This window comes from Leptonotus elevatus, chromosome 19, assembly GCF_054856555.1.
Source record: "Leptonotus elevatus isolate MCC_2025b chromosome 19, RoL_Lele_1.0, whole genome shotgun sequence".
Lineage (NCBI taxonomy): Eukaryota > Metazoa > Chordata > Actinopteri > Syngnathiformes > Syngnathidae > Leptonotus > Leptonotus elevatus.
The window spans coordinates 2,340,008-2,364,871 of NC_141257.1; the positions used below are offsets into that span (position 1 = coordinate 2,340,008).

Consider the following 24,864-nt stretch of genomic DNA (forward strand, 5'->3'; position numbering starts at 1 on the left):
TGCGTGTGTGTATTTGTGTGCGCGCGTGTGTGTGTGTGTGTGATAGATGGAGTTTATTTATAGACGCGGTCTAAAATTAAACTCCCCGTCTCCCCTTTTAACCCTCCGATTATCCCTCACATGGTTGTCTCCAAGCTCCCTGCTACATTCATTCACAGAGATGGCAATGGGAATGGGGTTTGTGTGTACGCGTGTGTGTGTGTGTGTGTGTGAGACTCTCTCGGCATGCATCCGACTCTCCGAAAAATATATGCATTTTCACTAATAATATATTAATTATAAACTCATACAGTGGTGCCTTGACAGTTAATGTAAAAATACAAACAGGCATGCATTCTTTATCCTCTGTGAAGAATGAATATTACTGCCGTACTGAGGAGCTGCTAAGAGTTTCCAGTACAGTATTTGCATAAGTCTGTCTTATACTGCCCCCAGGTGGGCAGTATATTTATTGAATATTTTCCCAAAGAAGCACATAGTGGCTTAAATTGCCGCTAAGACACAGACAACATGAGTCTGAAATCGTTTTCATATTGTTTTACTCGTTTTCGCCTCCGCCTCTTCTCGTCAGTCCCGTTCCTTGTGCTCTCTCGTATCTTGTCAATTTGTTTGTATTCACGTCACTGGTGTGGAGTCAATGCTGTGTTGTTGATACTTTGAATCTTTTTTTTTTTCTTGTGACTTTGTGCTAATTTCCTATTTTAAGTCCTCCACGTGTCTTGTTTGTCCTTTTGCTTTTGAAAATAAAAGATTTTCTGCTTTTCTGCGGTTGCTTGGGTCCTCCCGCTTTTCTGACAGAATAGCTCAAACGCTAGCATGCTAACATTTAGCATGTTCATTAATACAATGCTAACATGCTAACAGCTGCTGTGCTTATATAAAAGCAGTTTTCCGTTAAAATGTTTGACACAGTAAATGAACTCATCCTTTTCTTTAGTTTTTTGTTTGTATATCGTAAACTCCCGACTAATTCAAGCGCAACTGCTGTTTAATATCCATGAGATGTTACAAACATGAGGGCGAGCATCCACTGGTGGATCTCAAGGTCTTTCGTTTCTGCTCCTCGCATCACCGAAGCTGATGAAGTTGATGAATGGTTTCCTCCGCAGAGTCGACCCTCGCGTGTGCTCGTGCAGGAGAAAAGGAAGCCACATTATCACGGACAATCACAAGGCAGACACAGAGATGGATGTCTGCGCTGGCGGGGTCAGCATTGGAAATAAAGTTGTCATCTCCACCACATGATATTAATACTACTACTAATAATAATAATAATAATGATATATGGGGGAAAAAGAGGGAAAAAAAGTTATATTGCCTGAAAAATCAATCTTTAAAAAAATATTTTTAAGGGTTTTGTCATTGCATAAGTGCTCACACCCTATAACTGGGATGTAGCTCTATTCGGATTTAACATTCAAATTGACGTTTAATGGGAGTCAATGCACACCGGCCTCTAATTAAAGTGCCTGATTAACCAGACATACATTATAGATGTTCTAGTAGGCTTTTCCTGGCTTGTTTTTTCCCACACTGTTATTTCAAACTGTTTCTAAATTTGGACTTACCTGTATAGTGTAATAAAAAAAAAACATTTAAAAGAAATTGCTTAAAAATCTGCGATATACGAGGCATCACTGTGAAAATAAATGCTTGCAAACCCAGACAAATATTGGTACAGATTTGCTGCCAAAATCAAAAAAATCCAACTAGCAATAAACAAGAAGTAGACACTTGATTTGCTTTAGTGGGCTTTTAGTTTGCAACCCAGGTTGTCGGTTCCTCTTCTCCACCTCGTGCATGCAAGGGATTGTGCAACGTTCATTGTGTGTGTTAGGAGGAAAAACGTAAAAGACAGAGAAAAAAGACCCCCTCGCTCTCCCTCCTCACTCGGCTCCGTCAAGGTCGTCCACAAGGTCGGTCCGCACACATTTCCTGGCAGAGCCAGTGACTTAAAGGGACAGATATTTCAGTTCCTCGACAGAGTGGCTGTCTTGCACAAAGACGTTTATGTGATACGTCGGCTGGATTTACGCTGCAGGTGCAAGGGCCTATACTGTATATGTCTGCTCTCATTTCAAGTGCCACATGTTGCATATTGCTGTATTTAAATTCATCTGTCAACACGAGGTTGTGACAACGTGTAGGTAAATAATAATAAAGTAGAAATATTCCTGTGGACATTTTAAATGCCTGAAGGATTTCTTGCAAGTTGGGCAACAAAATATGTAGTGACCACCCTCTGACCGGCCCTTTGATTAATTTAAAATTTGTAGTATGTTTTTATACCCCCAAAATGTTGGGATTGGAAATTATAATCATGTTTTCTCAACTACAGTGGACTGCAATTCAGCACTCAGACTTGACCTTTTTTTCTTTTTTCATTATTAAAAAAAAAAAAAAATTTTTTGCAGGACCCCCATTATTTGCGGAAAATGCACATTGGAGGTTCATCAGTGGGTTTTTTTTTTAGGTTTATAATCCCCCTGTCATGTTTTGGTTCTGTGGGGTTGGGTTTTTGTTTGATTTTGGGTGTTCATGTCCCTTTTTATCTGTGTGTTCAGTGCTAGCTAGCTAGCTCCCTGGCGGGTAAACGAGCACTATGGGTGTTAGCTAGCTAGCTAGCGCCCTAGCAGGCAAACAAGCACCGTGGGAGCTAGCTAACTAGCACCTGAGGCTAAAGCCAAACCGAATCTATACAGACATAAAGAAGAAAGAAACACAATTTGTAATAAACACACAGGTCACCTTTATTGATATTGTCACAGTATGTTGAAAATGACATAGGCAATTACGCTATTAAATTGACGCTCATTTTATGAGAAGTGAATTATAATTGTTAATATAGCCCGTGTTTACTTGTGCGAAAAAAGGTTATTAAATGTTTCTTTATCTGTGTTTTATTATTAATTGTTAGTCCTGCTGGCTGTACAGCACATTGACCCGCTGGGATAATAAAGTCCTCCCTTATGGCGACTAAATGTCTCCTATATCGTTGCTAATAAAAAAAAAAACGTTGTTGCTCATGGTTACAGTTACTTAGCATTTTCCATCACAACATTTGTACGATAATTACTCCATTAGTGTTTATTTTAATGGGATGAGTAAACCATGGTAACCTGACACTTGTTGCTATGGTGACCTGCAGGTCTAAAAACAACAACTACAAATTATTTGTTGTAAGCAGTTGAATCTCCACAATCCTTTTTGTGATGCTCACTGCTCTCATTTGAAAAATTTAAGTTTTGATATTATGAAGTTGTTTTCTCCTCCAGCTTCAAACTGTCACCGTTATTTAAAAAAAAGATGATTTTCATGCCGTGTGCTTGACTTCCCCTCTGCTTCGTTAGCAAATGATGGATGAAGCAGCTGCAGCGCAGACAAAAGAGAAATCAGGCCACGCTGCAATTATGATGGAGGCCAATATTGATCCCATCTCACATATTTGCTCATTGACTCTTATTCATCTTTATAGTTCATGTGTGTGTGGGTGGGGGGGGGTATAAAAGCATGCATGTAATTGTCTAATCCTCCTCAGCAGGTGGAAAATAATCACGGCAAAAATAAAAGCCTTGTGTGTCCTTATTAGCTCACTGTTATGCACGGCATCTTTTGTCGTTATGTGCACGAATGTCAACCAGCTTAAACCCGATTAACTGTCTGCTTTCTTTCAATCTAAATTGTCGTCACAGTGTCTACTTATTTTACTAATGCGGTGATGTGTTTTTACACCAAGTACAAAACAGATTATGGCAGTAAAATGTTTCAGTGAACTTGAAGAACAACTCTGGCAAACTAATAGAAAAATAGGGCGCACTACTAGTACATTTTTCTACTCTACTACTCTACTACTTCCACTATTGGATGAATGTAGTACAGCAAAGGTGCACTGGTTGAATGTCGAGAGTGTACTATGAATAAAGTTGTTTTGCTTGGGTCATATTACTCAAAAGTAAAAGTAGGCCCACTCTTACTTTCGTAAAATGTTTGGCTAACTGTTTTCTGTTTTCAACTGTATTTTATATTTTTTTTACGCAAGTATATGTAGCTACTGTGGGCTATTTCATCACAATATGTGCTTTTCAGTTGAATTTTACAGGTTTATTTTGACGTTACCGCAAAAAAAAAAAAAAAAAAAAGTTTTGAAACGATGTTTCTGAACAGATTCTGTATTTGCAACGAGCTGTTGCTTGGCTCTAGTTCCTTGCGCGGAATCCGGAGAGCGAACAGCCTCGCGGAAGGACACGACATCCGAACATCTGCCCGGCTCTACTTTCTCCAGCAGCATCATTTGCGACGAGGAAGGAGACAGCAGCGACCGTGGCTCTTGTGGTGGTATTCAAATGTTGAACACTTCTTCATGACACTTTTTATGTCTCTATAGGGCGGTAGCCGACAAGTGAAGGGAGATCTTTTTTCTTCGCCCACCTGACGATCTTTTTTTAAGCGGACAAGTGCACCTGCTCGAACCGAACCTCCCAGTGAAGCCAAAATGGGGGTAAGGACGACATTTGTCCGCACGTTTATTTATTTTTTTAATAGCATGTCTATTTCTTTTTCTATGGTGCTTACGTGCCGACCCGCTGTTTGCGTCACATTTGTGAGCTGCGTCCAGTTGCGGAGTAACTGGAGTAACGCGTTGCATTAAGGGCACATCTCAATTAATTACGAGCAAACGTTTAATAGCCATAAACACAAAGTTAAGATTAACAGTGGGTCGGGCCAGGGAAATGCCACGTTATTGGGCTTAATGTTAACCGTGTCGAGATTCGATTAGTAAAGAGCAACATAACAATTGAAAAATGTAAGAAAAGACAATCACCATTAACCAGGTGACGCCATTTAGTCAAAGTGTGTGATGACAAATTGGAGGCTTGCAGCCATACTTCCATTGAGAGTATTTGTCTTTATATAATATACTTGCATGTTTGGATTAGGGTTGTGACTCCGCATGATGACAAAAACAGGCGCCCTATAAGTTACATTTATGATCTCCTTTCCAATTTATAATACAGGGTCACACATCAACTCACAACAGAACATTGAACAAAAGCAAATCCACAACGCATATCAAACCAGTCCTTCATTTCTTGCCATGTTCATCAATGGCAGCGATGGTCAGGAAATGCTCAGGGGCTTACAAACATGCCCAATTTGGTGGACAAAGGATTGCAAATGTTGCTAATCACTGAGAACAAATCTAATATCTTAATCATTTTTTTTTTTATTGTTAAGAGATGGTACATGAACATGTTGCGTATTGGGGCTAAGCTGAGCGAAGGGGGCGGGAAAATGTCTCCCTTACTTGTTGAAAATGTGCACCATCTGTTTTCAGGATGTGTTTCTATGAGGCTTCTGGTGTTCATGTTTGGCGGACCCCTCAGTCTCGTAGTACGTTTATTCATCCCGCAACGAGGACATTTACAACAGCAAAACAGAGTTGAAGCGTATACGGGATATGAATAGACAAATATGATGATGATGGTGGTGGTATAATTGTAGTCAAAAGTATAATTTTTTTTTTTTAGTGTTGTTATGTTTGTTGTGACTACCACGATTTGTGGCTTTAGCTTGTCTTGGCATAAACTTTTGCGTATCTGACTACCTTTAAAACCAGAGGTGGCAAATCCAGGTCCAGAAAGTAAAAACCTGCCACAGTTTGGCTTTAGCCTCAGGTGCTAGCTAGCTAGGTCCCTAGCTAGCTCCCATGGTGCTCGTTTACCTGCTAGGGAGCTAGCTAGCGAGCATCAGGGGCTAAAGCTCAATTGTGGCAGGGTTTTTACTTTCAGGTGCTCGCTAGCTAGTTTCTAGCTAACTCCCATGGTGCTCGTTTACCTTCTAGGGAGCTAGCTAGCATCAGGGGCTAAAGCCCAATTGTGGCAGGGCTTTTACTTTCTGGACCTGGATTTGCCACCTGTTTTAAAAGCCTGATTCACTTCTTGAGTCTCTCATTATGTGATGAAATGACTTTAAAAAAAATAAAAATAATCCAAAGTAGCACATTTCGACTTTGTGAACAACCCAAGCTAAACTTAGCTCCTTCTCGACACACTTTAGGCAGACAAATGATCATAAATGTACCGCCTCAATCTGAGCCAGGAAAAACCCTGACTGGAAGATGCCTGGCAGGCTACACGGTATTTTCCACCAGTGGGACATTCTAAGCTATTATCGCAGTAATAGTCATCGTGTATAGTCACGATAGACTCCAGTCCTATTAGCGCCACGCTAACACGCAGTGTAGCGAGCCTCCCACTGCATCCAGTCCTTCTAACGAAGTGTGATTGGCAGGGGCCTCTCCTCCGAGCTGGATTCGAGTGGGTGGGAGGTGGCAAGCTGGAATCGTGGGATGAGAGAGCATTCAGGCCGGGCTGGAGAAGTTGTGCCGCTCTGTCAGGCTTTGGCCACGAGCTCGCCCGAGGCTAATTGAAACGAGCAGGGTACTGTATGTGTGTGGGATTTTTACTCTAGAGGAGGAAAACGAGAGTGGGGGCGGGGTTGATAAGGCATCTGAGGTCAATCAATCGGGAATCCGCTGGCGATGGGGCGAGGGCGAGGGTCAGGTTGGGATTGGCATTCCTGATTGGCAAGAGAGAGGATGGCAAAGGTTCTGCGCGGAGGCCGAGTCACCTTGAGGACGATTTTGGGAAGTCATGTGCGGAGGTGTTGAGGAATGCTGTGGGGGGGGAAAAAAATGACAGGTGAACACATTCAGATGGGCTGTTGGGAATCACTTGCTATCCGCTATATAGAGCAGGGATGGGCAACTGGCGACACATAGCCACGCCCTTGATTAAAAATAAATAAATAAATCTTCAAGAAATGATGATAAATATTAAATACCGGTAATACGTTTTCAATGGAAAGTGAAAAATTCAGAAAAAAAACCCCGGGGGGGGAAAAATGGAGAAGAAAAAAAAAAGAAGCATATGTTTAAATTGTAATATCACCATTCACCACTAGATGGCAGACATGTCTTATCTGCGCTTACACTAAATATTTTACAACTTTTTCCTACAATGTGAGTTAGCCTAATATTTTTTTGCCGGATTTGGAATGATTTGCATACCATAGTACCTAAATAAATAATATTAAAATTTTGAGTGAGTTGCGTTTATAAAAAATGACAAAATATCCAAAATGAGTTCTTGTTTTTTTTCTGTCCAGGAGTTTTGTGTTGTCCTTAAATGCTAATCTTATGCAAGAGAGCTCTTTGCAAAACATTATGAATTTATTTTGCGGTTTGCATCAAACCCTTTGTGAGTGGGTTATGATATGTATGCGTTGAATGTATTATCAAAAATGAAGTATTTTAAAGATCACATATTTGGCACATATGCATGTATTTTGTCCATATTAAAAAAAAAAAAAAAAATAATACAATTGGTTAGGAAGTGCGCGTGGTCCCATGTGGCACTGATTGTGGCTCCCTCCAGCATTTCACTTGCCCATCCTTGCACTATATAATATATAATAAAACCACTTGTTTTTATATAAATACTTACGTCTAATCTGTTACCATATTTTAATGTGATGGTTTTTTTTTTTAAGAAAGTCCTTGATGTAAATAAGTCAGAGAAGCAATGCACATTGTATGCGACTTCACCATTTTGTAATGCGACTATCCCCTCTATAGTGTATCCCACAATGCATCTTGTCCAGTAAAGCAGCCCTCAACCAATAGTTGCTCGAGAAATAATCTATCCCATGATGCATTGTGCCAAAACAGAAAGAACAAAGAAAAGAAAATGGCAGAGGGAGACATACAAGGGGAGCAGTGGCAGCCTTCGTCTAATTTGAGGCGAGAAAACATCTTCAATGTTAGTTGAGCGACTCATCACAACACGGACATAAAGTCATTATTTGTACATTTTGTACACTACGCTCGTCTCCAAACAATATGTTAGTATCATGCATTTGTTTCATATTTATTGCGTACGTTCCACCAGTTGACGTCGAGCCGGTGCGCAGTAATCCAAAGCGACTTTCCGAGTGAACTATGTCGTCCGCTTTCTAAATAAATACTTCATAGCGATTAGCGTGTCGCGAATGAGTGAACCATTCCAAGCACAGCCACGGAGGAGGTAATAAAAGAGGATGGATGCTACCCATCATGCACTTGGTGTGTCAACCAATCGCCGCGAAAGACAGACGGTCTTGTTAATGAGATGTCGCTGTCTCGCGTTTTGTTAATTTCAGAACAAATTATCGTATCTGCCGCAGTTAAGACGTCGGCGTCAAACGCGCGCTGATTCATTTAGTATTTAATTGTAGAGAGAAAAATTGGCAAAAATGTTTGATAGCGGATGTTTAATATATTTAAAAAAAAATCAACAAATATTGGCAAAAAAATTGGCAGATTTTTCCCAACCAGCTAATGAACCATTTAAGCCTTATTTTGGTATTATGTACCTTTTAGCTGACATTTTTGTTTGGTCGTGCGCAGAAAAATTGGCAAAAATGTTTGATAGCGGATGTTTAATATATTAAAAAAAAAAATCAACAAATATTGGCAAAAAAATTGGCAGATTTTTCCCAACCAGCTAATGAACCATTTAAGCCTTATTTTGGTATTATGTACCTTTTAGCTGACATTTTTGTTTGGTCGTGCGCAGAAAAATTGGCAAAAATTTTGATAGCGGATGTTTAATATATTAAAAAAAAAATCAATAAATATTGGCAAAAAAATTGGCAGATTTTTCCCAACCAGCTAATGAACCATTTAAGCCTTATTTTGGTATTATGTACCCTTATAGCTGACATTTTTGTTTGGTCGTGCGCAGAAAAATTGGCAAAAATGTTTGATAGCGGATGTTTAATATATTAAAAAAAAAAATCAACAAATATTGGCAAAAAAATTGGCAGATTTTTCCCAACCAGCTAATGAACCATTTAAGCCTTATTTTGGTATTATGTACCTTTTAGCTGACATTTTTGTTTGGTCGTGCGCAGAAAAATTGGCAAAAATTTTGATAGCGGATGTTTAATATATTAAAAAAAAAATCAATAAATATTGGCAAAAAAATTGGCAGATTTTTCCCAACCAGCTAATGAACCATTTAAGCCTTATTTTGGTATTATGTACCCTTATAGCTGACATTTTTGTTTGGTCGTGCGCAGTGAGATTTTTTTAAATATGTGCTTTAGCCCGATGAAGGTTGGGAGACATTTTGTAATGGATGCTGAAGCCCAATTGTGCATTTGTACTCAGTCGTTATAAAGCAGCATTAATTAGCCTTAAGTGCATTTTATCTTGATTTAAAGCAACGCTAGCAGTTCTTTCATGTTTTTGATGTCATCTTAGTAGCACTTCATCATCATCATTCATCATCTTTGTAGTGGCATTTTATGCAGACACAAAGCCGTGTTAACGCTTCGATGATTTGTGTAACTCGTATGTTAAGACCAAAGTGGATATTTGCAAAGCGTCACATGTTGGAACATGCGCAAAGTTAAAAACTTTTAAGTACTTGGTGACCTGAATTAGTTGTCAGGAGCATCTCTTGAGTATCATGCAGTTGAGTACAACCCCATTAACTCATTTGCTCCCAAACACGTTATATTTTAAATATTGCCATGGTCCCTAAAGCATATTTATTCTTTTTTTTTTTTTTTTTATGCTAGTGCATACAGAAGGCTTTGATGCAGCTTCTGACCTGAAGAAGTTGCTTAATGCAATGGTAGTTATTACAAAAACGGCCAGCAGGTGGCAGCAGAGTATAAGAGATCAACCAGGGCCATGTTGCAACAAGCTCTCTTCCCCACTGTTTTAAACAGATTTGTGAATAATGACGAAACTTAGCTATATTCTAATGCTAATTGCTGCAAAACGAAAACGGATACAAATGTACTTTTTTCTTGATGAAAAAAGAGACTCTAATCTTTCTTTTGGCAGGTTCCATGTTTTTATAGCAATAAAACACAATATTCTGTGGGCCTCGCAAAATCGGTCAAAATATAGTAAAACAGCCGGGAGCGAAGGGGGTTGCTTCAGTAAAAATGGCTGCGAGTGAATGAATTAATAATTATAACGTTAAACCCCCCCCCCCCCCAAAAAAAAATACTCCACATATAACACCAATGTGCTTGCTAAATAAAAAAAAAGATTTTTTCTTCATTGGGCATGTTGCATAATTAGTCGATATTTGGTCTATATATATTTTCCATCTGAGTACGACGAGTGTGTGAGTTTTGAATCGATGACAACGCGGCACTGTGAGCTCACTCACTCCAGCAGCGTGCCGTGACGTCAGGCCTTAGCGGCGTTTCCACACACTTGCGTTTCATAATACGCTTTCGCGCAAGGTACATCATTAAAAAAAATTATAATAATAATCCAGCACCACCTCTCTCTGCCTCTTGGCTGTCCTCCTGGAACCATTTAAAATTCCCCGGCGGATTGGTTGTTGCTAGGAAACATCACACCCGCTGTTAGCTGTCAATCACCAGCAACTGGCATTTTCTGGCGATGCTAATGACGGCGGCTCATCACCGTAAACTTTCATTTGCGTCTGTGTGTCATGTTTTGAACGGTGCGAATGTAGTCATCATTTTGTCATTAGACGCAAGTAGACAAATGTCTAGAAGCAGATGGGCGTTCCCAAAGGAAGTGAATGCAAAAGATGGGGGTGGGTACGGAGGCATGGATTATGGAGGAACCCCCCCCCCCCCCCCCTCATATAGAGAGAGCAATTTCTAGGTCGACTGCTCCACTGATCTGTGTGTAATCCATGACGTGTGTGTGTGTGTGTGTGTGTGTGTGTGTGTGTGTGTGTGTGTGTGTGTGTGTGTGTGTGTGTGTGTGTGTGTGTGTGTGTGTGTGTGTGTGTGTGTGTGTGTGTGTGTGTGTGTGTGTGTGTGTGTGTGTGTGTGTGTGTGTGTGTGTGTGTGTGTGTGTGTGTGTGTGTGTGTGTGTGTGTGTGTGTGTGTGTGAGTGTGACAGCCACATCGACAATCCACCAATCAAAACCAATCACCCACCGCTCGGCAATCTGTCTAACTGAACGACGTCGTCCGATTTTGGCTCGAAACTGAAAGACTAGACCGACTTATGTTACTTTTTTAGTCTGTATTAGTGATGATACGCGTGGAGGCTGTCGATACCAGCCACGATACTTAAAGAGGCAGTGTGTGTTATGTAGCGCCATCTTGTGGTGAACTAATAATTCATTCATTTAAAATAACACTATTCATTCCAAAAATATCCCCCCCCCCCGAAATACGTTTGATCTCATCAACATACATTCATTTATAATCATAGGTCTAGTAATTATATTAGATAGGTCACACCACGCCTTACAGGTGGCTGCCATGTTTCACCGCCATCTTTGTGCTGAGGATACCCGAAGGAGAAGAACTTTGCTAACTTAGTTAGCCTCTGCCGCTTGTGCGTGAATACAATATTAGGACGCTTGCCTCCCTCTGCTTTGCTCTTGCTCGCTTTTGCTAGCTGCTCTTGTTAGCCGCTCCAGCTAGCTTGTGCTAGCTGCTCTTGTTAGCTTCCGCTCACCTGCATTCTATTAGTTCACCATTAGATTGCAATAAATAATACACACTGTCTCTTTAAGGGAAAAAAAAAATTTGGGCATTGGTTAGTCCTCCTCAGCACTAGTTGGCGCTATACTGCGACAATAACAGTTGAATGTATGTTGACACAGATCCCTGTACATGGCAATGTTGCAGCAATTTGGATCTGAAATCAGCACAGCATCATGTTGTACATTTTGGTCGTTTTACGAGCGTACTAATGTTGCTGAAGCTCTTTGGCTCAAATTGACTCCCATTTAATTGCCACACAATTGTTAACAATTCCCAACGGGCAAGGAAGTGGAACCCAACGCCAGCATGCACCTTGCAGCCTTACTTGTGCTCACGTTCTGATCAATTTGACTTCATTAAGCCCTGCGGCGAGCCTGGAAAAATGTCCCGAAACAATAACAACTGCTGTCAGCTATTTATTTCATAGACCACATTTAAAACGTAACAGGAAGTTGAAACATCAATTATGCTCTATAATGTATTAAAAACTATGCAAATGACTGATTTAATCTGGACCTCTTGATGAGCCTCGTTAGTGCTAAATTGCCACAGATAGGATTTCCACGTAAGGGGAACGCATGCATTCTCTTGATCACATGACGCCCACTCCGATTTAAAAAAAAAAAAATGCAAATGAATCCTCGGTCGTGCTCGACTGAAAACGTCGTGGGTTTTATTAGGACTTTTGTTGAAGTGAACGGCGCACTCGGACCTGCTGAGATTATTGTTGTTCACTGGCCACTGGGTTAATCTGCCAGTGTAGTAAAGCGCTGTAATCTGATGGACGCCGCATGACAGATGGCAAAAACGCGCACACACAAACGCACACTGAAACAATTAAAGATTCTTCAAGTAAGGTCTTGAGGTTGGGCTCAATTTGCTTGCTGCCCGAACAGGTCGCCATGCAAGCCATCTTTCGAACTATATAAGAAAAATAATAAATAAATACTACATTTCGCAATACAGTACTCGTCATAGCAACAAGACAGACTGGTGTTGAATAAATGGGGAACAAAACATCCCATAATGACAACATGAAATGATAAAATTCCAATAACAGATTAATTGGCTGATTATAAAAAGAGCTAATATCGGTCGTGGCACAAATTTTTATTACATTTGCAAAAAAAAAAAAAAAAACGCTTTTTATTCCGTTATTATGGTCGTGTGCACAATTTAGAGTTTTCACAAATAAAAAGTGCTGCGCTATGACGCCTTGTCCATTTGAATGAGCCTGAGATTGTGCTACCTTTTTTGGTATAATTCTGTTGTCTGTAATGAAGCTTTTTCCATGTTTCGTTGTCAGTATGGACGGTCGGACAGCTACCGCGTGGCCACCACGCAGGACAAAGATGAGAAGGAGTCGCCCAAGAAGAAAGGAGGCAAGGGCATGGACGACCTCAAGAAGGAAGTCCCGATTGTGAGTGTTCCGTCGATATCTCCAGAACATGAGCAGGGAAGGCGTTCTATGCGCTTTCTGCCATCTTGTAGAAAAAAAATGTCATCATTCTGCCTGTCAGTATACGTCTTCGTCATTGATTCGTGAACAAACCAATTGTCTCCATTTCAACTCTGCAGACTGAGCACAAAATGTCCGTGGAGGAAGTTTGCAGGAAATACACCACTGACATCGTCCAGGTACGTCAACATAACGATACACTGAGCACTTGATGCTCTCGAGAGGCTATTCATCGACGATGAAAAACCCAAATGGCGCCCGGTCCAGGGTCTGACCAACGCCAGGGCTGCGGAGTACTTGGCGAGAGACGGCCCCAACGCCCTGACCCCGCCCCCCACCACCCCGGAGTGGGTCAAGTTCTGTCGCCAGCTGTTTGGCGGCTTCTCCATCCTGCTGTGGATCGGCGCCATCCTCTGCTTCCTGGCCTACGCCATCCAGGCCGCCACGGAGGACGAGCCTGCCGGGGATAACGTGAGTGCGGGGGGGGGGGGGGGGGGTCAGAGCGCATGCTGGACTAAGGCTGACACACACACAGAACCAAAACGACATTTGGTCCATCTCAAGTTGCAGCTACTCCGCCGGGCCGACTCTTCCAGTTACATAGCTGTTGCTGCTCTAAAGGGGAGGGGTGCACACAGCAGCAACCATCGCGGGTATGAGTCATTGTGCAGATAATAATACAGACGTATCTTTCTTCGACATGCTGAAGGTTTCAAAAGTTCTTCCGCAAAGTGTTTCGGCCGCTATTTTGTGATGAGGTACAGTTCTTTGCATAAATGCATTGCAATACTCTTAAGAGTAAATATGGGATAACTTATGTCCATTTATTCTGACAATTAGCGATTTCAAAATCGTCAGTAATCGGCAAAAAAGCAGATTTGTTAGTTTTTTGTTTTATTTTGTAGCCATCAAGAAGGTTCACTTGATCTTTAACCGAGAGATTTGTTACCGCTCCATGGGTTGACTATCTTAACCGGGGACCCCCTCGTATCTTCCAGTTGTACCTCGGTATCGTGCTGTCGGCTGTTGTCATCATCACCGGCTGCTTCTCCTACTTCCAAGAAGCCAAGAGCTCCAAGATCATGGAGTCCTTCAAGAACATGGTCCCCCAGGTACTTCGCGACTCAACGCGTAGCTTGAAAAAGTGGAGAAAGTCACCGTCACGCTTTTTTTCTCTGCGTTCCCAGCAAGCCCTGGTAATCCGCGAAGGGGAGAAGATGCAGATCGACGCCGAGCAGGTGGTGGCCGGGGACCTGGTGGAGGTGAAAGGTGGAGACCGCATCCCCGCCGACCTCCGCATCATCTCCTCCCACGGCTGCAAGGTGATGACGTAATGCTGTCTTACAGGGAGGACACCTTTAGTCGCGGTTCGAATCTGAATCCTCGCCTTGGTTTTTTTTACGTTGACCGCAGGTGGACAACTCCTCCCTGACTGGCGAATCGGAGCCTCAGACCAGGTCGCCAGACTGCACCCATGATAATCCGCTGGAGACCCGGAACATCGCCTTCTTCTCTACAAACTGTGTGGAAGGTAAGACCACCATGTGAAAGACTCTGTGACGAGGGTGGGCAACGTATGGAGTTGGCGTGGCCACTTTCTGCACGTGCTCCAAATTCCTCCCACATTTCTATTTCTTATTCTTTTTATCGCAGTGATTCTCGAAAAGTGCGGTGATGTTACGCTGGTTCCCTCCAGTGGTATTCGAAAGAATCATTGATGTACAGTTAAGTTTTATGAAATAATCTGTGAAATGATTGTGAATAATGAAATAACAAAATTGATTAAACAAAATAAAAACATTTAAAATGCTTAATTAAATTTTTGGTCGATTATAATTAAATGGAATATAGATATTTTACAAAATGAGAACGTATTATTTTATTAATAAGGGAAAGTTTTTGAACATACAGACTTTTTTATTTTATTTATTTTTTTACTTCCTCTACAAATATCCTGCCCTATCTGTCATTTAATTTTTTTTTAATGTTTGCCTCCTAGTGCTTTATATATACTGTAATAGAAAAGTGTTTTTTTTTTTTTTTAAGTGTGCTACACTAGCTCCCTCTAGTGGCAAACAGGAATCCGTGAATTAATTTGCATATTTTATATGTTTGAGTGTCTTAAACTACATTTGAATCCACAACAGTTGAGCTCTATTTAAGTGTTAAGTACAACACATTTTCATTTAATCTTTTGGAACTTTTTTTGTTTTTGTGGGGCGATACATTTTAATTTGTCAAATAATAGTTTTTGTTTTGGCAATGTTAATCTTGAAACTGTGAATAGTGTTACACTGGCTTGCAATAATACTAGATACACATTTTGGGAATGAAACCTATAACCTATGTTTGGATGGAGGTTAAGAATAAGGAATGGCGCCCTCTTGTGGTAGAATCGTTGCATTACATCACAGAACTGAACCGTCCTCCCATCCTTTTTGTCCAGGCACAGCTCGCGGTATCGTGGTGTGCACGGGCGATCGCACGGTGATGGGCCGCATCGCCACCCTCACCTCGAACCTGGAGACCGGCAAGGTGAGCCTGCCGCTTGCTCACACCGCGCGATGACGTCGCTCATCTTCTGCATTCTGCAGACGCCCATCGCCAAGGAGATCGAACACTTCATCCATATCATCACCGGCGTGGCCGTCTTCCTCGGCGTCAGCTTCTTTGTCCTGTCGCTGGTCTTGGGGTACTCCTGGCTCGAGGCCGTCATCTTCCTCATCGGCATCATCGTCGCCAACGTGCCCGAAGGTCTGCTGGCCACCGTCACTGTGAGTGCCGCGCCAGTGATACAGGAAGCGAAGAGAGAAGTCTTCAAGTCAGCCTAATTTGAACACATGTTTTTCCCACTTTACGTATATAAAATGTAAATGACATCAATTCATAACATGTTTTGATTTCCCCGTTCTGGGATTAGCTTTATTTCAAGTTTTGAAAATGTTTCCCCTTAATATATTTTCACCCATAAAAATAATAGAAATATTTTCTTCCTCTGCAAAAAATTTGAAAAACTTAAATTAGGCAATTAACATTTTAAATGTCAAACACTTGAAGTCAACTTTATTTAAACATTTTGGAAAAAAACGATCAAAACTGAATTAAACCCCCCCAAAAAAATAGCAAAGTCAAAAACAATAGAAATAAATAAAATGCTTAATAAATCAGAAAAGTCACTAAGAATAGCAACCAAATCGCTAACGCTTTGAACTATTTTAAAAATGAGTCGAAATAAACGAATTGGAAATACTAAATCGATATTCGAATCAGCCCGCATGGTTGCATTGACTTGTTGTGTGTCTGCTTCTTCTTCTCTCTCCGTGCTTGTCATTTCAGTGCCGCGTGTTTGTTGTGCTTTTGTGTACGTTCGTGTTGTCGTGTCCCCTTTTTTTCTTGTGTCTCTCTCTTTCAGGCCAGTCGCGCCTGATGTTTATCTGCAGTGAGACCAACTCGCACATGTAATTTGGCTAACGACTGTTAATGCACTCGTCGCGTTTTGGCCCTTGCGATTGGCTGTCGTTGTGCATCGTGATAACGTAACCTAACGCGCCGCCGGCCGCTCTGCTTGACTGCTTTACTCACTGCAGCCTGGCCTGTGAAAGATGCTTTGACTTAAGCGCATTTTGCGGTCGGTGGGGGGGGGGGGGCGGGGGTAGGATGGACATCTCCAGGTTTTTTTTTTTTTTTTTTTTTTTTTTTCCAGGTTTAACTGGGAGGGTTTAGGTACTTCTGTATTCACTACTATTCAGGTATAGTATGGTCCCAAATTAGTTGCGGTTTGTTTCCCAGCTGCCTGGAGGTGTCCTACCTGTTCATCATTAGCTTCCCCAAAGAGGCTAACATTGATTTTGTGCCGTTGGCCCCGGTAGGTGTGTCTCACGCTAACTGCTAAGCGAATGGCCCGTAAGAACTGCCTGGTCAAAAACCTGGAGGCGGTGGAGACGCTGGGGTCCACCTCCACCATCTGCTCGGACAAGACGGGCACCCTGACCCAGAACAGGATGACCGTGGCCCACATGTGGTTTGATAACCAGATCCATGAGGCCGACACTACTGAGGACCAGTCAGGTAAAGGACGGACGGACGGACGGATGGATGGACGGACGGATGGACGGACGGATGGATGGATGGACGGACGGACGGATGGATGGATGGATGGATGGATGGGGATGTGGCGATATCCAAACCAACCCAAATATGGGCACATTTTCTATGACGTCATTTGGCCCTATGCCCAAATATGGACTTCCTATGACGTCACACTTCCGGTGATCCAGAACAAATCAGGACATGTTTTTGACAGAGATGTTGAAAAATATTTTCTGCTATGATGGATTTATGGAAGTGATAACTGCCACATTGGCCAAAACATTCCTAAATTACACTACTGTAATAAACTAACCACCAGAGGGTGCTAATGTTGCGATATTGCCTTTATCGTTACGTCCCAGATAGATAGATAGATAAAATGGACAGATGAAAATGGAGAATTTTTCCCCTCAGGCTCCTCCTTCGATAAAAGCTCCAGCACATGGGTGTCCCTGGCCCGCATCGCCGCGCTGTGCAACCGCGCCGTGTTCAAGGCCGGCCAAGATTCGTTGCCCATCCTCAAGCGCGACGTGGCCGGCGACGCCTCCGAGTCGGCGTTGCTCAAGTGCATCGAGCTGTCTTGCGGCGCCGTCAAGAGCATGAGGGAGAAGAACAAGAAGGTGGCCGAGATCCCCTTCAACTCCACCAACAAGTATCAGGTTGGTACGACCCGGTCGGACCTTTTACTGGCCACGACGTTCGCTGCGCACACGCTGACGGCAATTTGTACTTTTTCTTTGTCGCCAGCTCTCCATTCACGAGAGCGACGACGAGTCCGACAAACCCTACCTGTTGGTGATGAAGGGGGCCCCCGAGAGGATTCTGGACCGCTGCTCCACCATCATGTTGCAGGGCCGCGAGCAGCCAATGGATGACGAGATGAAGGAGTCCTTCCAGAACGCTTACCTGGAACTGGGAGGCCTGGGGGAGAGAGTGCTGGGTAAATACTGGTGGTTTTTTTTTTTTTTTTTTTTTTCAACTTTCACCATACAACCCTTAAGAAAGCACCACAAGCGCAAAATAAAGTTTGAAGTGATGGAATTGGAAGTGTCAGTGGTAGTAGTAAGTGCTTATGTTTCAAGCGTGGGACAGCACATTCAGAAAATTGCTGTGCGAGAGACTACAAACCGGACGCACAGAAATAAGGAGTTGAAACCATTTAGGTTGATGTCGCATGGCATGACTCCTTCTTGTTATTGTCGCCAAGTAAATCAGGCCCATAATAGCTAGTCATCTTTTTTTTAATTATTATTTTTTTTTATCCTGCCAGGCTTTTGCCACCTCTTCCTACCAGAGGAATCCTACCCAAAAGGTTTTGCCTTTGACACGGACGATGTCAACTTCCAGACGGACAACCTTTGCTTCGTGGGCCTCATGTCCATGATTGACCCGCCCCGAGCCGCCGTCCCCGACGCTGTGGGCAAGTGTCGCTCCGCTGGCATTAAGGTGAGATCGCGTTGGGTTTGTCTTCTTTTTTCTTCCGTCCGCTTCACTCGTTCGTCCTCCTTCAGGTCATCATGGTGACCGGCGACCATCCAATCACAGCCAAGGCCATCGCCAAGGGCGTGGGCATCATCTCCGAGGGCAACGAGACGGTAGAAGACATCGCCGCACGTCTCAACATCCCCGTGAGTCAAGTGAACCCCAGGTGAGAGACGGACGTCCATATATGGTCGCGCGCCTTCCGAGAATGATTCTTAATGGTCCCAATGCGCCCGCCATAGGGACGCCAAAGCCTGCGTGATCCACGGGACGGACCTGAAGGACCTCAACCAGGACCAGATGGACGACATTTTAAGGGATCACACAGAGATCGTCTTTGCCAGAACTTCACCTCAACAGAAGCTCATCATCGTCGAGGGCTGCCAGCGACAGGTGCAGCGAGCATTTGATTATTTGGAATCAATCAAAGGAAGCAGTTGACTTTATAGATAATTAGGGTTGTCAAAATGAGTGCGTTCATTTAAAGGTCCTTTTTAATGCCACAAATTTTGGGGAGTTGTATTTTGCGATTTTAAAAATGTGCACAATTTCACAAGCCACTTTATGTTAAAGATTAGATAGCTCTTAATATGAATACAAATGCAATTATGCCATCTAGTGGCAGAAAAATGACCAACACAAATCAATATCACACTTGCTTTTTAATTTTAACAAAAATTTCAATCAATGACTAAAAGATGCAGCCATATTTCTATTAGTTTAATATTTTTTCCCACTTTTCTGTTAACAAGAGTATCAAAACGTGGAGATTTTTTTTTTATTGTACATTTAGAACATATATAAAATTTGCGATTAATCACAAGTTAACTATTGAAGTCGTAATTAATTATGAAAAAATGTTTGCGCCTTACACCCCTATATTAACTCATTTGCTCCCCAAAAACTTATAAATACGTTCTATTTTTATATATTTCCATGCTCCCAAAGACGTATTTATGCATTTATTTATTTATTTATTTTTAGGCTAAAGCATAAAGAAGGCTTAAATGCAATCTCTGACCTGCAGAGAACGGGTGAAGCAATGGTAGTGATTACAAAAACGTCCAGCAGGTGGCAGTAGAGTATAAGAGAGCAACCAGGGCCATGTTGCAACAAGCTCTTTCTGCCAGTGTTTAAAACGGGAATGTGAATAATTATTAAATGTAGCTATATTTTAATGCTAATTGCTGCAAAACGGAAACAAAAATATACTTTTTTTGATTAAAAGAAGAGACTCTAATCTTTCTTTTGGTAGGTTCCATGTTTTTATAGCAATAGAACACAATATTCTGTGAGCCTTGCAAAATCTGTCAAAATTCAGTAAACCAGCCGGGAGCGAAGGGGGTTGCTTCAGTCAAAATGGCTGCGAGTGAAAAACCATTCGAACGGACCAATTTTAAGGGGGGGAAAAAAGTACAAATGAATAGACCAAATGTTGCAGGACTCAGTTTTGATGTTTCCTCGTTGCCAGGGCGCCATCGTGGCCGTGACGGGCGACGGCGTGAACGACTCTCCCGCCCTCAAGAAGGCCGACATCGGCGTCGCCATGGGAATCTCGGGCTCGGACGTATCCAAGCAAGCCGCCGACATGATCCTCCTGGACGACAACTTCGCCTCCATCGTCACGGGCGTGGAGGAAGGTGAGCGCAACGTGGCGGAGGGAGGAGGAGACTTGGGGATGTGACGCGGCTTGAATGTTTTTTTGCGCTCGCAGGCCGCCTCATCTTCGACAACCTGAAGAAGTCCATCGCCTACACGCTCACCAGCAACATCCCCGAGATCACGCCCTTCCTCTTCTTCATCCTGGTCAACATCCCGCTTCCGCTGGGCACCATCACCATCCTCTGCATCGACCTGGGCACGGACATGGTGAGTGCGATTATGGGCGAAAGTATTGGGACACGTGCAACCTCAAAATGATCATCGACACGCTGGAAGGTTGTGTAATTGCACAATTGGATGCGTGCGAGGAAAAATGAGTGTTATCGTAATTTGAGTTGAGCTTCTTTTTTTTCTTCTTTTTTTTGTAGCTTCCGTCGTGCACCTTCAGTGTTGCTAAACGAGCAATATATCATATATGCATACTATTTATATCATATTTAGCGGCTCTTTTTCAAAAAAAGCAACTATTGACTTAAAATAATAATTTGTTAAAACTATCACATGAAGAAAAAAATCAGCCCTGTCTGGCAGCATCTTTTACCTTTTATTAAAAAAAAAAAAAACTGTGCAGAAACAACCAATCGGAGACAAAGGGCGGGGTTTATGTGGTGTTAATCATTTGTTGCCTTGTTAACCCAGAAAAGCATCCTATTCATAATGGAATGTCACTCTAGCACTAAATGTTACCGGTTTAATTTTGGGAATTCTTGGAATTTGGAAGTTTTTTTTTTTATTATTATTATTTTTTTTAGAAAACAACCGTAACCAATCCAAAAACAATTGCCTCGATTCTTGCTTTTACCCCAAATCATATGAAACCATGTGACTTTTACGCGCTCAGGTGCCCGCCATCTCTCTGGCGTACGAGGCTGCGGAAAGCGACATCATGAAGCGGCAGCCCCGGAACCCGACGAGGGACAAACTCGTCAACGAGAGGCTCATCAGCATCGCCTACGGGCAGATCGGTGGGTTTGCCAGGTTTTAATGAGCAGCCCGCCGGTCGTTGTCCTGACGCGCGGCCGCCGTGTCTTCAGGTATGATCCAAGCCCTCGGCGGCTTCTTCGCCTACTTCGTCATCATGGCGGAAAACGGCTTCCGGCCTTCCGTGCTGATGGGAATTCGCCTCAATTGGGACGACCGCTCCAACAACGACCTGGAGGACAGCTACGGCCAACAATGGGTAAACGACCCGATTCAGTATTTGGACGTTTTCAGCTTCGCCGCCGACAAAAACGGCATCCTCTGGTTATATGTCAACGTTGGAATTTCCGCAGACGTATGAGCAGCGCAAGATCGTGGAGTTCACGTGCCACACGGCCTTCTTCGTCAGCATCGTGGTGGTGCAGTGGGCCGACGTCATCATCTGCAAGACCCGACGCAACTCTGTTTTCCAGCAGGGAATGAGGTCGGGCCGTTTCTTTCTTTTACAATCATCATACGGCGCGGCGTTCAGAGGAACGCAATTCAGTTGGCCCCCCCGTCGCCTTCTCTTCCAGTTGTGGTTTCCGCTAGCGGCCGCTAGGTGGAAGCAAAGCGCTCGTTTTTTTATAAAGTCGAAACACAAGCCACTTGATTAGGTACACTTGCTCAATCTAAAGCCACTGAACAGAAGCAGAACTTTACAAAGACAATATTGATTAATAAGTAATTATTATTTTACTTGTATCACTTCTTCTCTGAGGACTTTGATTGCCTGTTTTTTTTTTTTTGTTTTTTTGTTTTCTGTTGATGGGTTTTACTTTTTCCCATAGGAACAAGATTTTGATCTTCGGCCTGTTTGAGGAAACGGCCCTCGCCGCCTTGCTGTCTTACTGCCCCGGCATGGACGTGGCGCTACGGATGTACCCGCTCAAGTAAGAGGAGCTCTCTGGAAGTTTTTGCTTCGTTCCCGCAAAACAGAAGAGACGAGAAATGTGCTAAGTCACCACTGGCGCATTTGAAACGAGACCGTCAGCTACTTAGTTGTGTCCATCTTGCGTATCGATGATGTATTCTACCGCCCCCTGGTGACACCAGAAGAGCAGCGCAATGTCAACAGGTATTGAAGCCTAAAATCATGACACACAAACTGTGTCACTTTTTTTTTAGGGCCAGCTGGTGGTTCTGCGCGTTCCCGTACAGTTTCCTCATCTTTGTTTACGATGAGATCCGGAAGCTCATCCTGCGCCGAAACCCTGGTGGTAAGCGCGCACACACAATGCGTCTCGCACTCAGCCATTAAGCCCCTTTTACCAAATAATTTGAGTTTGAATCAAATAATCCTGAAATGTGCTGTTTTTTTTCTTTTTCGTCTTCTTTTTGTGATGCGTTCAGGTTGGGTGGAGAAGGAGACGTACTATTAAATTATCAAACATCACAAATGTCTCATCATCCCCCTGCCCTCTCTCACCGACCCTTTTGTCTCACCCCCCTCTCCCCTTTCTCAAACCTCACCCCGCGTCCACCGCCGGCCCCTCCCTCCCTCCCTCCTGTGCTGTCAGCTGATTGGCTCGCACATTACAAATGCACGTGCTAGACCATGAAGTGGCATCCATTGTTGTTGTTTACATTTAGAGAAGTGCACGTTGCCACGGTAACGAGCTGGCGATTGTTTACTTTTCTGCCATCTGCACACACAAGATGGCGCCGGGACCAACGACGGAGCGGGGGAGGATGGTGTGGTGTGCGGGCGAACGCGCACGTGCGTCCTCCTCTCCGTCGCTTTTCTTCCCTCTCAACATTCAGCTCGAAACTGCCAACCGTCGCCATTGTGCCGATGCTCGTTGCCACGGCGCCCAAAGTCGCCCGTTGTTACCGCTTTCCAAACGCCGCTATCGCACCGCGCCGCTTTTCAGAAATCCGGAACGAGAGTTGGGACACTTTTTGTGTTTGTGTGTTTGTTTCCAGCTCGACCAGCACGATGGTGGAGTGGTTAGCACATCTGCCTCGCAGTGCTGAGGTTTTAGCGTTCGCACGTCCTCCTCTTCCCTGTCGCTCTCCCCCAATCGGTCACTTACTCCTGCAGCCACTTCCACTGTGTGCTGGCTGTTATTTTTTTTTTAAATATTTTTATTTGGGAGTGCGTGTAAGCTGCTTGTTATCATTCGCACGTGACGAAGCACAGTGCCCCCCCCCCCCCTCCCCCTCGACTCACCCCCACCCGTCTTATGTGTTGACGCTTGTCTTGTTTGTGAACGCCGTGCGACACCCGCCGTCCTTGTGGAACCACCAGGGGTGGGCAAACGTTGGAGCTCAAGGTCCGGATTTGATTTTGGAAAAAGGACAACTGGGCCAGCAAATTCATAGATGAGGTAAAAAAATAAATAAAAAATAATAATGTTATTGTAGAATGACAATTCTATAAATTAAATGTTTAGCATTACATTATTTCCTAGAACAATTTTTTTTTTTAACCTTTTATCTATTTTAATATTTGCAATCAATCAACTAACCGGTTATTGAATCAGATAAATGAATGAAACAAAGACATTTAAATAAAATAAAAAGTTACATTAATGCATTAAGAAAGAAAATGTTCATATTTATTGCTTAATTTGATGTGATGAACCCATTGACATACTTTAAAAAAAAACATTCATAAATATCAACTTTTTTATTTTACTAAACGTTTTACAATTTCAAATCCATTAACCTCAAAGTAGAAAACGTATTTTATTTCAACAATTTTAAGTTAATACAGTTGTGTTAGCCTACACTGGCATTTTTGTAATATGTATAACATTCTTTAAAAAAAAAGAGTAATATGGCAAAACACGTTTATTTTTTTTAAAGGATTGTAATTCACTACAGTAAAGCATTTTAGAAGAGCACAATCATTTGACAAAACATAGCAATAAGAAAGGAATGGCCCGTGTTGCCAATACTTCACAAATTCTGCCAGGGTGTGTCAACTTTTGAGAATAGCTGTACAGCTAAATGAATGCATCAAATGTTACAGGAGAGCCACACTTTGCCCACCCCTGCAACAAATCGACTTTCTGTTAATAATTAGAAAAAGTTCCAATCTGTGTGTCCTGGGAAAAAGAGATTTCTCTCTCATTTTCATGATTTTAATCGGTGGAGCAAGACGATGACTTCACTTATGGAAACGGCAGCAAAACAACAACAACAGAAAACATGCAAAGGTTAAAAGAAATGAAATACAATCGAAGATATCTCTCTTTTTCACTTTGCTCTCCATTTTGTTTTTGTGTCATGAAAATGGAAATAAACGCTGTGAACAGTTGTTACTGATGTCTCCGGTGTCCTGGCGTCTCTTTCCACAAACGTTCACAAATGCACTTGAATGCCTTTTGCCTCTCTTAAGACTTCAAGTTAGCCTTTCTATAGATCAACAACTGATCGTTGAGTCTTGATGTGAAGAGACTGGCCACTCCTTCCTCTGCATGTTTTTCATTATCGCTATGGATGAGTACATATAAGTAATAAAAACACTTTTAAACACATATTTTGAGATCAAGATCAATGGATAAGGCAAAAATATTCTAGTTCCAAACGAACAAATTTATCATCTCACAATATACGTCAAGAATCATGCCTAAAGATGTACGTAATAAAATGAATTTAGAGCTGTCACTTTCTGTAGGCATACATTGCAGGATTGGCTGGAATGAAATACTTTTGTTTGAAATTTG

At 42.6% G+C, this 24,864-nt stretch overlaps 1 protein-coding gene across 2 annotated transcripts; it reads left to right on the forward strand.

Moving 5' to 3' along the window:
* The first annotated feature begins 4,269 nt into the window (after positions 1–4,269).
* LOC147157443 (sodium/potassium-transporting ATPase subunit alpha-3-like) lies at positions 4,270–24,463 on the forward strand. 2 transcript variants are annotated; one of them, XM_086062498.1, is made up of 23 exons: positions 4,270–4,498; positions 12,845–12,958; positions 13,117–13,176; positions 13,265–13,468; positions 13,996–14,109; positions 14,185–14,319; positions 14,411–14,528; positions 15,444–15,532; positions 15,592–15,771; positions 16,867–17,065; positions 17,501–17,745; positions 17,834–18,026; positions 18,357–18,532; positions 18,598–18,734; positions 18,811–18,961; positions 20,040–20,208; positions 20,283–20,437; positions 21,072–21,195; positions 21,265–21,410; positions 21,505–21,635; positions 21,982–22,083; positions 22,319–22,410; positions 22,544–24,463. In XM_086062498.1, the coding sequence occupies exons 1-23, from the start codon at positions 4,493–4,495 to the stop codon at positions 22,570–22,572; spliced, it is 3,069 nt and encodes a 1,022-aa protein (XP_085918624.1). In that variant the 5' UTR covers positions 4,270–4,492; the 3' UTR covers positions 22,573–24,463. The 2 variants fall into 2 exon arrangements, with proteins under 2 accessions (XP_085918624.1, XP_085918623.1); XM_086062497.1 differs by lacking the exon at positions 4,270–4,498 and adding an exon at positions 7,728–7,820.
* Positions 24,464–24,864: the final 401 nt, after the last annotated feature.